Source organism: Hypanus sabinus, chromosome 14 (genome assembly GCF_030144855.1).
Source record: "Hypanus sabinus isolate sHypSab1 chromosome 14, sHypSab1.hap1, whole genome shotgun sequence".
NCBI classification, from domain to species: Eukaryota; Metazoa; Chordata; class Chondrichthyes; order Myliobatiformes; family Dasyatidae; genus Hypanus; species Hypanus sabinus.
In genome coordinates this window covers 63,080,309-63,097,704 of record NC_082719.1, presented here as the reverse complement: position 1 = coordinate 63,097,704, position 17,396 = coordinate 63,080,309, and the positions used below count along the sequence as shown (strand labels likewise).

The window sequence follows — 17,396 nt, the reverse complement described above, 5'->3', positions numbered from 1 at the left end:
CCAATTCCTATTATTCCTTCAGTGAATAACTCACCTCTTTCAAAATCAAGGCTCAACAAGATAGTTAGTGATAGAATATCATTTGCTTCAACTTGCGCAGCTCCAACAATACTTTAAGTAACTTAACAGAGTAGCTCTGCAGTGTCAACAAAGATCATAATCCAAGCATCTTATTTCAGTGCTTGGGATTTAAAAAGACCAATTTATTGTAAACATTAAGTATCTCATTTTTGGAAAAAGTACTTAATAAATCAAAGACATGGATTCTCAACAGCTGATAGCAAAAATTGATGAAACTGTGTAAATAGCATGTTCCAAAATTCAAAGGTACCTGTATTCATATAATTTAGGTTTGTGTGAGCTAGGAAAAAAACACATGAATGAAAAAGAAACTTCGTACAATCTGGAGATCACAATGGACAATATTTTACATGAAATACAACACACATTATATTAATTTATGCACCAGAAGTCACCAGGTAGATGAGTGTTCAGGAAACAGAATACCATAACTTTAACTTGGTCCCAACTTACCAGGCCCCATTCTCCAGTGACCCATCGAGGAGGTGGACATCGCCCAAGGCTGCAACGAATCCGGGCTGGAGGTTTGCTTTCACTCGAGCAATGGGAGGGCGGGAAAGTCTTGCTCAGGTCGCTGCTCTTACATAAAACAATTCGATGCTTAAATCCTGGGCCACATTTGGGAGTACACTGCAAAAGATGATTCACACTTAATATTTCATCAGTCAATGTTTTTGTATTTAAAAACAGCGAAGTCTATTCAGGGTTTCCAGTTATACTGGATATTTTATTGTCTACACGTAAGACTCAAATGACTAAGGTCATGGCAGTTTTCAGGAATTTGAAAATTCCTTTACTTCTGATTGCAATTACTTGGAATAAATATTTATAGACTGTAGTAGTGAGATATCAAATGTGTAAAAGCTTTCAACATTCACAAACTGAGCAAATTTGGCATTGCAGTCATTACTGTGAGATACTGCCTGAAAAATATTTAGTATCATAACAGGTAAAAGTCCTGTCTTGGTACCATTAATTGGTTTTGGATTCAACTAAAGAGCAAGTACCCAATTTTGATTCTTGGTCTTATCTGTATAGCTTCAAGTCAACCAAGATACCAGTAGCCTGATTACAGTAAGTCTGAGTGCCCCATGTTTGGATAAGGGAAATGGTTGCTGGTCTGATCACTAAACAGTGGGGAAATATGTATGGATGTCAGTTGATAATAGGTTAGAAGCCAGATGCATTGATCCCATCTGAAATAGATGCCATCATTCACAAACTAGGCATACAAAGAAGTGATCAAATCAGAAACAAGAGAAAATCTGAAGATGATCAAAATCCGAGCAACACACACAAACTGCTGGAGGAACTCAGCGGGCCAGGCAGCATCTGTGGAAAAGAGTACAGCTGATATTTTGGGCTGAGACCCTTCGGCAGGATATAAGGAAAGGAGCCAGAAAAACAGAGCCCTTGTGGAATACTAATCCATAATACAAGCATTAGTCAAAAGTTTCAGGTGAACCTTCTCGGCATGCAACAAATACCTGCCACCAATACAGGTGACAAAATATTACAAAGGAAATACATTTAACGCAAGAACCAGCATTGTACTCTCAGCTGAATAATGGAATCCATTGAGAAACAGCACGATCAGACATTTATATCTTTTCCTCAGGGCTTTGTTGATTTTCTGCTGAAACTATGGTGAACAAGAACCCCCCTTAGGAATGCTTTCTCTGTGCTTAGAATATTCAGAGTCCCATGAATTGAGTTATCCTATTGTGAAACTCCATGAGTAGAGCAAACCCTTGTTTCTGAATTATATCCATGGGTTCTGAGCTCTCCTATAACTCAATATAACATCCAAAACGAATAAGACCACAGGGAGACTGTTATAGCCCAGCTCTTACAACTCTGCCTTATGTCTAAAGTTCTTCTTTAAGGAGAAGGAACTAGCTGACATTTATTTAGCACTCTTCATAACCTTAGAAGTGAAGTCATTGCTCTCTGGTAAGGTAATGTAAAAATAATTTAAATGCCTGACAGTACTCCATGCCAATTTGTTTCTTTCAGATTTTTAAAATAGAACTTTAACTATCAATGACTGGACAAACAAAACACAGCCAAAAATCCCTAAACCTATACATCTCAGAAACCAATCTGAACAAATTTATGACGACTGAGCTCTGCATTAGTTGGAGAGCAGAATCATGGCCAGCTGGATGACATGTCAAACCTGTTCAGGGTCAGCAATTCAAGTTTAGAAATATAATCTCTTTTGAAACATGCATGCAGCTTTGTAGAACTGCAAGTTTGGACTTCTTGTGCACTGGAAATGTAAAAATCTGTCCAGAGAGCAAGGGTCTATGTCTTAGCAGTGGGAGAAGAAAATAATGTGTCATCGGCCATCTGCTAATATACTGGGATGGTAACTCTTAGGTAGAAAGATTCAGCCCATCAGGTTCTCCATTTACAGCAACACAGGCAGTCCCACTCCTCATTCTTCCTCCATACTCTGTTCTTTTAGAAACTCACCCAACTCCCACCTGAACACTTGGAATGAATCTGCCTCCAACACAACACCTGGCAGTGCAATCCAGCCCATAACCATGCATAGCTCTTCTTTTGTCAATTATCTTCATTCTATGTCCATTCAGTCCCTCTTCTGGAAGGAATATTTTCTGTTTATTCCACCGGCATTCTTCATTTTAAACACCTCTGTCAGATCCCCTTACAACTTCCTCATTTCAAGGAGAACGACCCCAGATTCTCTAGTTTATCAAAATAACTATTCTCTCCCATTAGGCAAAATGTACAAAAGCCCAAAAATACATACCACAAGCTCAGGGACTGCTTCTATCCCACTGTCATCAGACTCTGAAATAGACCCCTTGTACACTAAGATGGACTCTTGGCCTCACAAGCTATCTTGTTATGATCTTGCACATTATCTTTTACCTGTGTGCACTTTTCGGTAGTTTTTACACTTAATTCTTCATTGCTATTGTTTTATCTTATTCTGCCTCAGTGCAGTGTGTAGTGATTTAATCTCTTCAAAGAGGATGCAGCAAAGCTTTTCATTAATAATAAACCAACACCAATACCAAACTGATGTTTTACGAAAATTCATTAATATTTCATTATTTGTTATGCCTCTATTCATAAAGTCTAGGACCCCACTCTGCACTTTCAAACACTTATACACATATACCAGTGATCGCATACCCGTTTAAAAATTGCTCCTTCCAGTTTATATTGCTTCTTCTCCTTTTCCTATCAAAATATATGTAACTTTGCATTTCTCAGCATTAAATTTCATCTCTCATATATCCACCCGTCCTGCTAGCCTGTTTATATCCTACTGAATGGCAAGGCAGACAAAAGGGGTTGATTACTGTATTCTTATAGTTACAGTACATCACTAGCTTTGTCACAATCCACTATACTTCTATTTTTGTGTCATTGGTAAATTAGGAAGTTGTGCCGCAGACACTGACATTGATAACCAGCCTTTGCAGTTGGATGAACAAATGAAATTTTTCTCCTTGGTTCTGTGCTCACCCTCCTCTGCCTTTGGGCAATATAGTAAGGTTATTACTAGGAATGCTGGCAAATTACTTTGTCCCATGGGAGTCTTCTGTCATTTTCTGATGTCACGTCTAAATGGGGAAAATAAAAGCTGTATTTACCCATCCTTAACCAATCTCTTATCCAGATGGAATGGGACAAAGGACCTGTAGCACCCCACAATTTCTGTTCATATGAGACCTCCTCCACCTTCCGCAATAATAGGCCAGGTGCCCTGAGGAAATTAAGAATCCGTGCACTGATCTACATCTCACAACTAAACATTTCCAGAATGGATAATTACTAGTGCAGTTCTACTTAAGAGGTTGAGGCGACTGCTTGATCCACAGTAAATAGTTTTATTCCATAACCACTATCTCTCATCTTGATAAACAACTTAAAGGACGATCATGCCTTTTGTAGTGCCAATGAAGCAGCTCTCAGAAAACATGTCAAACTTGGTCAAAATCAATTTTTATAACAACTTGCATACAAGCATAAAAGAATTGCATCATAAAAATCTGTTAATGACATTACAAGATTGCAGGACATGAAAATGTACCCCTAAATGTTTTGATAACCAATGCAGAATATCAGATGACAGTAGGTTTTTTAGCTATAGAAAGTTCAGTCATAAATCGTCCTCTCACTAAGCACCCTGCAGAGAATGTTCAGGGTATAAAATAAGCACATGTGAGACTCATTACTCAGTAATAATACCAAAATGGTCTTTCTTGTTTTCCTTTTTCTTAAGCTAGCAGGAGTTTTTACTTATAATTATAATAAATGTGGTAAAATTGTAAATGCCTTTGATCAGGCTAAATATAAGTAGCACAAGCAGGAAGCACGTTGGTGTGTGTACCTCAGACCAATCCAGCGCAACCCATTGCGGGGGACAGGACTGGTTATTACAGGGCTCTTTCTCAACAGGCCTGTGGGTGAGACAGTGGCTGTCATCCAGAGTTTCTTCCTCAGATGGTCCAATTTTCCTAATGCACAATACAGTTCGTATACGCATTCCACCATCACAAGTTTTGCTGCATTCTGACCAGTCTCCAATAAACCATCTAGAAGACAGAGAAAATAAAGTTAGAATTATAGAGTCATACACCCAGAAGGCTATTTATCCAGTGCTACCTCTTGAATGAGTCCCATTTCTTTTCATGTACATACACAATACCCTTTGGAAATTGCCAATCTCATAAAAAATGTCAAAACGTTTCTCATATTGTAACAACATGACTAGAGACCTGAAACACTCACATAAAATGTACATTAAATTATTCCGGTAGCTTACATAAATATGTTGACCAGAGTGGCTTTTCTGATGGTAGAATCTACTAATACCAATACATTTGTTCTTAGATCACAAATGCATTGTCCGAGAAATCCATCCAGGCTTTAAAGGGATACCAAGAGATTTCATGATGCTGCCTGATGTGTAAATCCAGAATTCAAAGTGTGGGCTAGCTGCAGCCACACACAGCTGGTAACATGTATAGTGCTTCCTCACACCCCTGCAGAACTCTGTGCAGCTTTGCAACAGGCCAATCATTATCACTGTCAATGATCAATCAGAATCCCCTCAATTTCGAAGTAAACTAGAAGCTTTTTGTAAGGAACTTTTTGAGCACATTTTATGGAAGTCTCAGTTCAATAATATCAAAGGCCATTCCAAAATCCACCTCGGGGATCACTTCCTCCAAAAGGTTTGTCCAGCAGAATTTCTGTGTTCTGAATCATGCCTGAAAAGTGTTTACAAGACTATTGTTTTGTAAACAATTTTCATTTATTTCTGATAACCAATTCCATCTGTTTACCTGGCAGTGAAGTAAAACAAATTGAACCTCCGAACAGTGGCACCACATTAATCTGGTTCTAGTCTGATGGTACCTCCTCAAGGTTCAATTCTCTGATGGCCATCAATGCTTCACTGAGCATCTTTCGGAAATAGATATATCTATGTGGTCACTTTGGGTTTTTTAAACATATTTACTATATTAGTATTTTAATTTATATTATGTTAAATCATTAATTCTACATTGTTGCACCTAGATAGTGAGATTATTCTGCTTGTGGAAAGACCTAAATTTTATGAACTCCCTCTCTTTTACGCTAGGTGTTTTGTTTCCAATTCTCTAATTGCTTATATTAAAATTTCAACTGTACAGACTTGATAAAGAAATCTTACTGTTGCGATTGATGGTTATGATTGCCTCTATGTTTCTCTCTGCCCTAAACATCCCTTAAATTTGTTTCTCCAAGTTCTTCCATTCATTCAGGTCTGCTCTTTCCTCCCTGAATTACTTATGCAGGTTGCTCTTCCTCTTTTGTCTTGCTTTTAATTTGGGTCATGCTTGTTTAGTCTAGACCTCTTGACCTTAGGTATTCATTCATCCTTCATGTTCAGTATGTATTACTTATCTTCTGAAATATGTAAGACACTCTAGTGATCAAATTTCTTCAGATGCTTGCAGGTTGTTTTTAAATTAGACATTGCTCATAGTCCTTTCAATCTCTAGATACCACATCATACTGAACTTGATCATTCTGAGGTAACAGTTCCGTAATGCTGATACCAAATTTCCTTCCTGTATTTTCTCTAGATAACTTATCATACCATTACAAAGTTAAATGTGCATCGTCTCGCAAGGCTTTCTTCATACACTTAATCACCAAGCAGTTATGTACCTCAGAATCCAAATTGCTTGGGTATTCCCAAATTAACGAAATTGCCCTGAAAATAATCTTCCTGTTTACGTGTGCCCTTTTTATCTCTTAAAAAAATTCAGACAGTCTTCCATTTTTTTTCTAACCTAGTGGTTTTCAATGCACTTCCAGTGTATTTTGTTTGTATTTTTACAATTATTTAACATAAGGAACACAGTATTAGCCACAGCTCTTATATTTCTTAACTTCATGAACCTCCCATGTGCCTCTGACTTACAGAACTGCACTACTCCCTTTCCAGTCTCCTACTAGTTTGTTGAATTCTCTATGCTCCTGTATGTTGCATTCATTACAATCCTCTGGAGTCAATCATGCCTCTGATTTTCTTATCAGATTGCATTCCTTACTGCTACAATGGCTTCCATTTCTAGCATAACTGTTACTTCTAATTCACAAGAGAGCATATTTTATCATAGATTTGCCTCCTTACTCAAGGCTGAGTCTGTCTGCTCCTTGTTCTTCCTCCTATTTGTCCTACTTTTTTGAGCTGTATGTGAACATATATCTTCCACCTAGTGATCAGCTCTGACTGTGATCTAAATTCCTCTCTGCCAACTCCCCAGCCTACCTGGTTTAAATTATTCTTCCTAGCTGTCTCCTATGTTCCTTGAAAGTCTCACGCTCTTGCTTATTTAGGTCCTGTTCGAGTCCATAGTTTCACAATTAAACATAAATAAATTGTTTGGCTCCTGATATTTGCCACTTCTTTACATTCTTTAATTTCTTGGTCAATGCTATACTTTGACAAAATGCTAAATACCAAGAAACATTACTTTGCATTCCTATTCTTTGAACTCTTAATCAATCCTTGAGCAGCTTTAAGAGCTGTATGTATACTTTTTCTCTCTGTAAGCTTACTGCTACATAAATCAGTATCACGGGGTTCCTTCTTGTATAGTTTGGTTAGTGTCTTCAATGTGCTTCACCGTAACTTCAGATAAACAAGCCACCATTCTAATTGTCAAACACGAGGAAATCTGCAGATGCTGGAAATTCAAACAACACACAAAAAACACCATTCTAATTGTGACTGTCCTCTGCAAACACCAGAAATTCCACATTCCTAAGGAAGAGTTCCTGCACCAGATGGATTATCGAGCTGATCAAAGGATAAGCAATCCATTTTCAGTGACTTCCTGCTATGCATTGAGCTAGTTCTCTTATAGAAACCATGACCATAAAAGATAAGAGCAGAATTAGGCCATTCTTCCCATCCAGTCTGATTTATTGTTCCTCTCAACCCCATTCAATGCACCTCCAGTGTGGAATTCTGTGCCAAATGAAGCAGTGGAGGCTACCTCAGTAATATATTGTTAAGACAAGGTTGGATAGATTTTCGCATAGTAGGGGAATTAAGGTTTATGGGGAAAAGTCTGGTAGGTGTAGATGAGTCCATGGCCAGATCAGCCATGTCCTTATTGAATGGCAGAACAGGCTTGATGGGCCAGATGGCCTACTGCTCCTATTTGTTATATTCATTCTCCTGCCTTCTCCCTGTAACCTTTGATGCCTTTACTCATTAAGAACCCATCAACCTCCGCTTTAAATATACACAGTGACTTGGCCTCCACAGCCATCTGTGGCAACGGATTCCACAAATTCATCACCCTCTGGCTAAAGAAATTCCTCCTCATCCCTGTTCTAAACAATCCCTCTTTTCTGAGGCTGTGTCCTCTGGACATGATCAAAACTAGTAACATTCTGCATCAATGTAGTACCTTTAATCAAATCAAAAATTCCACAATAGTTCTTAAAAGCCTTACTGGCAAAATCTGACACAGAGCAATAAAAGGTGATTCTACTAGAAGTGACAAAAAAGATTATGCAGTTGAAGGGATGGCCACCAATGGAGACAACAGTTAAATTTATCTTGTGATACATATCTCATCCTATGATGTCTTTTGATTTATATTGCATATTTGAAAAAAAAACAATGGCAGTGCTTCCAAAGTGGACAGAAGTATAAAGAATAAAATTCTGAAAACTTACTCTGGTGGGCATGGTTCCGTATTGCAAGCTCTCTGAGTTTCTGGTGGCTTACTATCAGGGTCACAATAACTATTCTGGACAATGGAATTGTCATCTAATCTTTTACAAACTACTTCTTGTTTCTGAGCACCTGTAAAAAAGAAGCATTTTATCCCTATTTACTATGAATAGTACATTCTATAAATGATAATTCATTATCAAAACATCTTTGTTAATATATTGCAATTATTGAAATGGAAATACTCTGAGATTTGTTGGGATCCTTTGAAAAATATTTGATGTAAAGCATTACATGAATTTGCCTCTATGAAAATATTTACCACAAGAATACTTCTTTTATGACACTACATGTTGTATCACCCACGATTCATCAATAAATCCTAGCTAGAAGGATTTTAATTTTCTAAAACATAATGTTTGGGTAGATGAATTTCATTATTTCTAAATACTACTCTGTGGATAGTAGCAGAATTTAGGAGGACCTAGCTGACTAGGGAAATTTAAAGCCTACTTTATATGCATGAATGTATTGTCTTTTGGAAAGACAAAAATTGAAAAAATGTAATAAATAAACTAAAAAATATTTTTTTTGAAAACTCTTACAGAGAAAAGGGTCCTGCGTTTTCACATGAACAAATCTTTGGAGATATTTGGTCAATTTATAAGGCTGTTATAAAAACATAATGGAATCTTGGCATTATAAAAGAGATAGAAAGCGGCAAATGCAAAGAGATTTATTAAACCTATATAAAGCACTATTTCAGTTTTAGCTGTAGCATTACTGTATGTCTAGTTCTGGACACCAGACAATGAGAAAATGTCAAGACACTAGAGAAGGTGTAAAAGAGATTTACCTAAATGTCAACTGGGATGAAGGACATTTATTATTACATAGAGGTTAAATAGAGATTTAAAAGTAGTGTTCAAATTTGTATTCAGTTTTTGATCGAATGCGTTTGAGCAAACTCTTTCCAGTGGTACAAGGTTCAGGAGACATTTATTTAAGACAAGGTTTTATATGCATGTGGAAGTAACATACTATTTTAAGCAGTGAATTTTTTACTCCAATCTTGAAGAATAGAATGCAGGTTTAACTCTAACTTTTAAAATGGAATTCTATATGTGGCTGAGAAGAGTAACTTCACAGAACTATGATCAAATGCAGATATCTCAGACAAGTAATATTGTCACAGTGGTTCAAAGGCTTACTTCTGTGCTGTAAGATTATATGGAAAGTAAATGTACATGTAAAACGTGTCCTCAAGAGGTGGAAATACTCAGAGTTCCAACTCCTGCTGTAAGAACAGATTCATATTTCAAATGCAGAAGCATTATCACAGTCAAGTGAATTTAACAGTTAAATTTCTAATTCATAATTAACAAGATTGAGGGATAAACAGGAGAAAATATACAGATGCTGGAAATCCAAAAAACACTCACAAAACGCTGGAGGAACTCAGCAGGCTAGGCAGAATCTATGGAAAAAAATACAGTCGATGTTTGGGGCTGAAACCCTTCGGCAAGACTGGAGAAAAACACTGAGGAGTAGATTTAAAAGGTGGTGGGGGGGGGAGGAGAGAGAAACACCAGGTGATAGGTGAAAACTGGAGGGGAAGGGATGATGCAAAGAACTGGGAAATTGATTGGTGAAAGAGACAGAAGGCCACGGAAGAAAGAAAAAAGGAAGAGAAGCACCAGAGGAAGACGATGGATGGGCAAGGAGATACGGTGAGAGAAGGAAAAGCAAATGGGAAATGGTGAAGTGGGGGCAGGTGGGGGACATTACTGGAAATTGATGTTCATGCCATCAGGCTGAAGACCGCCCAAACAGAATACAAGGTATTGTTCCTCCAACCTAAGTGTGACCTCATCCCAACAGTGGAGGAGGCCATGGATGGACATATAGGAATGGGAATGGGAAGTGGAATTAAAATGGGTGGCCGCTGAGAGATCCCGCTTGTTCTGGCAGACGGAGCATAGATGCACGGTGAATCCATCTCCCAATCTACATCGGGGTGATAACTTCAACTCTAAATAATTTGTGTAGTTCATCCTTTCTTTAACTTACTGTATTGATGCTATCCTTTCCCACACTCTTCTAAACATTTTATAAAGTTTTGAAATTGGTTTTATATACACTTGTTACACCATCAGGAGAAAGAATGACAGGAGAAGTGCTGAAGGCAACCACCATCTCCCAGGAACTCTGGCAAATTTCTGCTAAAGGAACAGCTACTGATTGGGCTAATCCCTTGAAAATACAGGGCCATTGTACCTTAGGTGATGTAGTTTGATTATGTGCAGTTATCCCTCAATTATGACATTTATTAATAAGAAATGTAGCTGTTTTATTCTAATTCTGAAATCAACAAAGTAACACATGATTCTAATATCCTTATTAGAAATAAACACCATTAAGGGTAAAAAAGACTAGAATTCTTTTCCCCTCTCCAAAATATTAAGGGTCAAATGCAAATACTGTATATATCAGCACTTCAAATTTGAGACCAGCTACTGAGCAGTAGCGCAATAGCCAAAAGTGGAATATGTCAATAGTTCTTCATGCTAATTCATAATCTTCCAGTGGACATCAAGATTTGGAACAGAAACCAAGGCTGAATTTCCTCTCCTGCCCAGATGAACCAAATTCAATAGTATTCAGTTACTACTACTTAGCATTATTCAGGAAGTTTAGTACAGCGTGAAAACTGTATTGAGAACATGTTAGTGTGACTAAACCCTGCCAGAAATATGTTCTTTGTTTTATCCATTCTGATGCCCTCTCCCCACCTCCCCCAACATCAATCTCTGCAACTCAGAACGTACCTCTTGTGTTTCCCAGTTCAAATGAAGAATCTTTGACCAAAAATATTAACTCTTGTTTCTCTTTCCACAATCACCATTTATCTTGAAAAATGTTTCTACTGCTTTCTGTTTTTATTACATTCCATTGTATATGACTTATCAGCAATCTTTTGCACCTATTAGACTATTTGATACATTATCATTGACCTTTAACAAGGCCTCTTGTTTCTTCTTAAATGTTACTTAAAGGTTGGCATAATGGTATAACTAGTAGAGATGCTAGCTCACAGTGCCCAAGACCTGGTTTCAATCCTGCCCTCGGGTACTTTCATTGCAGAGTACGTACTCAATGCTCACTTGCATTTCTTCCAAATGTTCTGACATCTTCCCACAATGTGTCTATTGATAGCTTAAATAGTCATTGTACAATTCTGGTATATAAGTGAATGATAGTATTGGGGAGTGAGGAAAATATGGGAAGAATAAAAATAAATGGGATTGATGTAGCTTTAGTGTAAATGAGTAGTTAATGGTCAGTGTGGGCTGAGGAGCCTGTTTCCTTGCTGTGACTGTGATTCTATGGCAAAATCGCAAGGAAAATTATAACATTTAATATTATAACATAAATATATTTATAGTAGAAATATTAAATATATTATATTAAATACATAACATTTCATACCCTTATATCAAATATTATAATGTCAATTCACAAACTGGGAAGGAGCAGAGAGTGGTACTAATTGAGTAATTTCCTCTTTGAGATGAACAGCTTTCTTCATCACTGCATAATTTTGAGATTCCAAGTCTTTATTATAATCAAACTCATTAGTATTTGGGGAAATGTTTCAGCAATGGATTTAGATATACCCTAGGAAGATTTTATGGTTCTACTGATAGTTTAAAGACTATGCTACTGCAGAACGTATGTGATTCTACCTCCAGCACAGGTGGCTGAGCATTCTGACCATGGCAGATGATGCCATGTAAATCCCACTTCTGTATCACCACTACCAGTGCGCGTGATTGGAACGTTAAACTTGTACTGAATCCCTTGGTTCGGTTCTTGCAGAAGCACCTGAGACAAAACAGAACAGAATTGAGTCTAGAACCCTGTTTAAAAGGTTTATTTATGCATAATGTCATGCACATACTGTTATTCAATTTAACTTGTAATATAAAAGCAATTTTTTTGCGTTCCACTACCTGAAGAAAAAATACATATCTATTTCTCTGTGCTAATTAAGCTTAGTGATGCCAGAACCCTAGCCCTGGATACTTTATCCATATCTATCAATGAGACGCCCGAGTAAGGAGTGCACAGTGACTTAGTACTTCTATCACTGCTATTTACACCTGTTCTCGGCTTCTTTTTCGGGTTTTCAGAAGTGTGAGGGGAGGCAAGTCTTGAATCTGACCAACCAAACTAACGAAAGGGTGGCAACATCCAGTAGAATTCCATAAAGAAACCTGCTTCTTATTTTTGGAAGACACAGGGAGCTTTCAGAAATAGCAATATTGATTTAGAAAACATTCCTGGAGTAGGAGAAAGAAAGAATTTTGGGGAGAGCAATCAAACAGTGGAAATGTGGGGGCGCAAGAAGAAACAGGAAACATGCAGAACTGTAGTAGAAGTCATCTCCAGCCAGCCTCAGAGGGAGTATATGTCAATATGGAGATCAAAGCAACATGCTGCAAAAACATTGTGGTGGTCAAAATCAGAAATTTTATTTTCCATATATACTAGGAGATGCACATCTTAAATGGCAAACAAAATAATTTAGAAATTAGACCAATATCAAACTGGGGTGCTGTCCAGGAGCAACACATACTGGAATGTGGCTAGACTGTAGGACCTTAGTTTGTTTCAAATGATGCCAAGGGTGGCATCAAGTTCATCCTGATGTCTGCTGGCACCACAGCAAGTTTGGCTGGCTCAGAACCCAGCCTAGGGACTGAAGAGAATCTCGGGAACAATCAGCTGGAGGTGTGAACACTGGCCACCAATGACTCACAGTCTTATATAGAACTCAGAAAGCCAAACCTCCTCCCTCGTGGTACCACATTATGTGTTGAAATATTGAGAAATTTTCAATGAAGAAATCTCATAGCAACATATTAATACATTTACTGTTGTACTATGAAAATTAATTAGAAATGAATTCAACAGTTTTCTTGTCAAAGGTTAGATGGAGTTTCTTAAGCCTGCAGCTGCAGCTGGCAGGGAAATAAATCTCACTGGATGTTACCCCAGAAAAGTCATTGCAGGTAGGAGCAAATATTTTATACTTATAACTGATAAAGGTCAAATGCTAACTGAATGCTTATTTCTACCAAGGGCTGCTTTGGAGGAAATTCTACAAAGCACAATTTCCACAAATGAAACAGCAATTTTCAAAGTGGCCAGTGCGCAAGTTATTTCAGCAATTAAGTATGCAAGATTAAGGAATAAGGCAGACATTGTGGACAGTGAAAATGAACAAAAAATAGAATTAGTCTTCATATTCCTGCACAGATCTATGAATGGTAATAAATTAGTTTTTTTGTTTTAAATGCTACATTTTTTCCCAGTTTGGTCATGTTTAAGTGATACAGTTTTGGTTTCCACATTACTGTCAACTGTGTTGCACTCACCATCTTTTAAACTTAAAGTCCTTCCAAAATGTTCTTAACCATCTTATGACAGGTGTACTTTGGTAATTTGTGAATTATCATTAATATCATATCATGTGACCTTTTGATGATGGAAAGACTATGAGATTAAGTCCCTCCTTGCATGAGACCCAGCCTCTTAACTATTGCAACAGACACAGTATTTATGGAGGTGCAAACAACACACACAAAATGCTGGTGGAACACAGCAGGCCAGGCAACATCTCTAAGGAGAAGCACTGTCGACGTTTCGGGCCGAGACCCTTCGTCAGGACTAACTGAAAGGAAAGATACTAAGAGATTTGAAAGTAGTGGTGGGAGGAGGAAATGCGAAATGATAGGAGAAGACCGGAGGGGGTGGGATGAAGCTAAGAGCTGGAAAGGTGATTGGCGAAAGGGATACAGAGCTGGAAAAGGGAAAGGATCATGGGGCGGGAGGCCTCAGGAGAAAGAAAGGGGGAGGGGAGCACCAGAGGGAGATGGAGAACAGGCAAAGTGATGGGCAGAGAGAGAGAGAAAAAAAACAAACAACTAAATATGTCAGGGATGGGGTAAGACGGGGAGGAGGGGCATTAACGGAAGTTAGAGAAGTCAATGTTCATGCCATCAGGTTGGAGGCTACCCAGCCGGTATATAAGGTGTTGTTCATCCAACCTGAGTGTGGCTTCATCTTGACAGTAGAGGAGGCCATGGATAGACATATCAGAATGGGAATGGGACGTGGAATTAAAACGTGTGGCCACTGGGAGATCCTGCTTTCTCTGGCGGATCGAGCTTATGGAGATGATTCTGTTTGAGTTTCAAGTCAGAACATTGATGGCTGTGGAGTTAGTGATGATATTGCCATTGAATGTCAAGGTCAAGGGTAGATTGTCAGACTCCTGTTTTGTTTGGGAGGGGGTGGAATTATCACTGACTGGTGAGAATGTTACTTGCCACATAGTAACCCACACCAGAATGACGTGTGCATGATTCTGTTGCATGCAGATATGGGACGCCTCAATTGCAGAGGAGTTGCAAATGGATTACCCTCTTTCTCTCTCTCTCCAAGGGCAGTCATTGATGCATCAATTGAAGATAATTGGATCCTGGACATGATTCTGAGGATTTCCTGCAGTGATTCCCGAGACTAGGAGAATTAGCCATCAACAGCCACAACCAACCTCCCAGTGTCACATTGAGGGTTGTGGCTATTAACTTGCTATATTGGCTAGAACAGCAGGGCAGGGAATGGTACCCTTCAATAAATTGCTGATCTCCTCCCATTTCAAAGCTTATCCAATGTCAAGGAGAGTCAGGGTTTGATCAATATAATTACAGCAATGCTGAAGAACTAAATTTATAAAGAATCTATTCACAGGTTGGCGCCCTGCTACTTGACCAAATATTAATTCTAATTCTGCTCCATTAACACCACTCTGTGTCTGCAAGATGCATGACAATAACCCCTCAATATTGCCTGAATATTAACCCACACCACCACCTTTTCTGCTATCTCTATGGCCCATAAGGAAAGCAAAAATAAAATATGGGGATTCCAGCACTTCTAACTCATATTATTTGGATTTGGTCAGATATTGTCATTCTTTCCAACATTCAGTTAAAGCCTGGGATTCCACGTCAACATTACTCTAGAAACAGTGTTAGCTGGTGGACGGTATAGCAAGCAGAAGGTTTGCCATTATCTTATAACGCGCTAAGACGGTAGCGCGATATTAATATGCAGCAGCCTCTCCGGATTCTGGATTGGGGATTGCCAAACGTTATGTGGATTTTCTGGTGCAGTCTATTTTGTCATGTGCTTTTGTGATATCATTCTCGAGGAACGTTGTCTTATTTTTTAACTGCATTGCATTTGTGGTTTCTAAATGACAAATAAACTGAATCTGAATCTGATAAGCAGGGTTGGTGAACTTACAGCATTCGTGCCCAAGATGTCATATGCAAACATTTTGTTGGCACACAGCATGCTGTGCTACCTGTTTAAATCGTGTCGATAATAACGCAATACATAATGATTATCTTTACTGCCAAAGGAAGCACCAAATGATTGTTTACAACCCAAGAACAGTGAAATATTTTCATAGAAAGTGTTTCATGCTGGCTTGGTGCCAGCTAAACCTTGAGGAAATAACAAGCAGGATAAACAAAGGAGAAATGGTGGATGTTGTGTACAGAAGACCGCTGATAACGTACCACATATGAGGCTGCTAAACAATACAGGAGCACATAGCATTCCAGGAAAGATAGTCGCATGGATAGAGAATTAGCTGATTGGCAAAGAGTAGGAATAAAGAGAGCCTTTTCTGGTTTGCTGCCGGTAACCAGTGTTTTTCTACATGGTTTGTTGTCCAGACCACTACTTTTTATGTTACATGTCAATGATTTGGATGACGGAATTGATGGCTTTGTGGCCAGCTTTGCAGACAATACAACGACAGCTGGAAGGGCAGGTAGAGTTGAGGAAGCGGAAAGGCTGTAAAAGGAAAATGGGCAAAGAAGTGTGAGATGGAATACAGTGTCGGGAAGTGTATGGTCATGCACTTTGGTATAAGGAACAAAAATGTAGACTATTTTCCAAAGAGGCAGAAAATTCAAAGATCCGAGGTACAAAGGGACTTGGACACCCCCCCACCCCACCTGAAAGGTTAATTTGCAAGTTGAGTTGGTGTTGAGGAAGGCAAATGCAATATTAACATTCATTTTGAGATGAGTAGAACATAAAACAAAGGGTGGAATGGTGAGACTTTATAAGGCACTGGTGAGTCCTTACTTGAAGTATTATGAGCAATTCTGGGTCCATTACCTAAGGAAGGATGTGCTGACATTGGAGATGATTCAAAGGAGGCTCAGGAGACTGATTCCAAGAATGAAAGACTTATCATATGAAGAGCATTTGATAGCACTGGGCCTGTACTCATTGGAATTTAGAAGAATGAGGTGGGATCTCATTGAAACCTAACAAAAGGCCTAGATAGAGAGAATATGGAGAGGATGTTTCCTAAAGTGGGGAAGTCTAGAACCAGAGGGCGCAGCCACAGAATAGAGGGGCCTCTATTTAGAATGGAGGTGAAGAGCAATGTCTTTAGCCAGAAAGTGGTGAAACTGTGGAACATGTTGCCACAGGTGATTGTGAAGGGCCCGTCATTGAGTATATTTAAAGTGGAGGTTGATTAGTCAGTGTGTGAACGGTTTTGGGGAGAAAGCAAGAAAATGGGTAAACGTATTAATGGAGTTGAGGGGGGAAATGTATTACCCATGATGAAATGGTTGTTGGGCCAAAATGACCTGATTCTGCTCCTGTATTTTTATGGTCTTAGACAGCTGTGAGAATATGTGACATTGGATGATAAGTTTGGAAGTCCTTGTAGACCTGGTATACACATCAGTAGTTTGGACAGTAAACGGTTACAATTACAATGCTACTTACAAAGGATGTTATTTTTCAACTGTTTTAAAAAATATTTATAATTTTTGAATGTTTTCTAAAATGATTCATTTATTGAAGGCTTATATGAACCCTTCAAAAAATTGAGCGTTATGTGTGAGATGAAGTGTTAGTTTGATCTTGCAGTGGGTTAAAAGGTCAGCACAATATGTGGGCTGAAGGGCCTGTGCTGTGCTGAAAT

The 17,396-nt window shown here is 38.5% G+C and overlaps 1 protein-coding gene across 1 annotated transcript in view; it reads right to left on the bottom strand.

Annotated features, from left to right (window-relative positions):
• Positions 1 to 17,396, bottom strand: part of adamts6 (ADAM metallopeptidase with thrombospondin type 1 motif, 6) — a 257,027-nt gene that overhangs the window by 15,767 nt on the left and 223,864 nt on the right. The window contains exons 20-23 of the mRNA XM_059989323.1: positions 12,055 to 12,193; positions 8,311 to 8,440; positions 4,454 to 4,658; positions 535 to 711 (exon numbers count right to left, since the gene is read on the bottom strand). Of these exons, the coding sequence (XP_059845306.1) occupies positions 535 to 711; positions 4,454 to 4,658; positions 8,311 to 8,440; positions 12,055 to 12,193 (651 nt within the window). The remainder of the gene's footprint in view (positions 1 to 534; positions 712 to 4,453; positions 4,659 to 8,310; positions 8,441 to 12,054; positions 12,194 to 17,396) is intronic.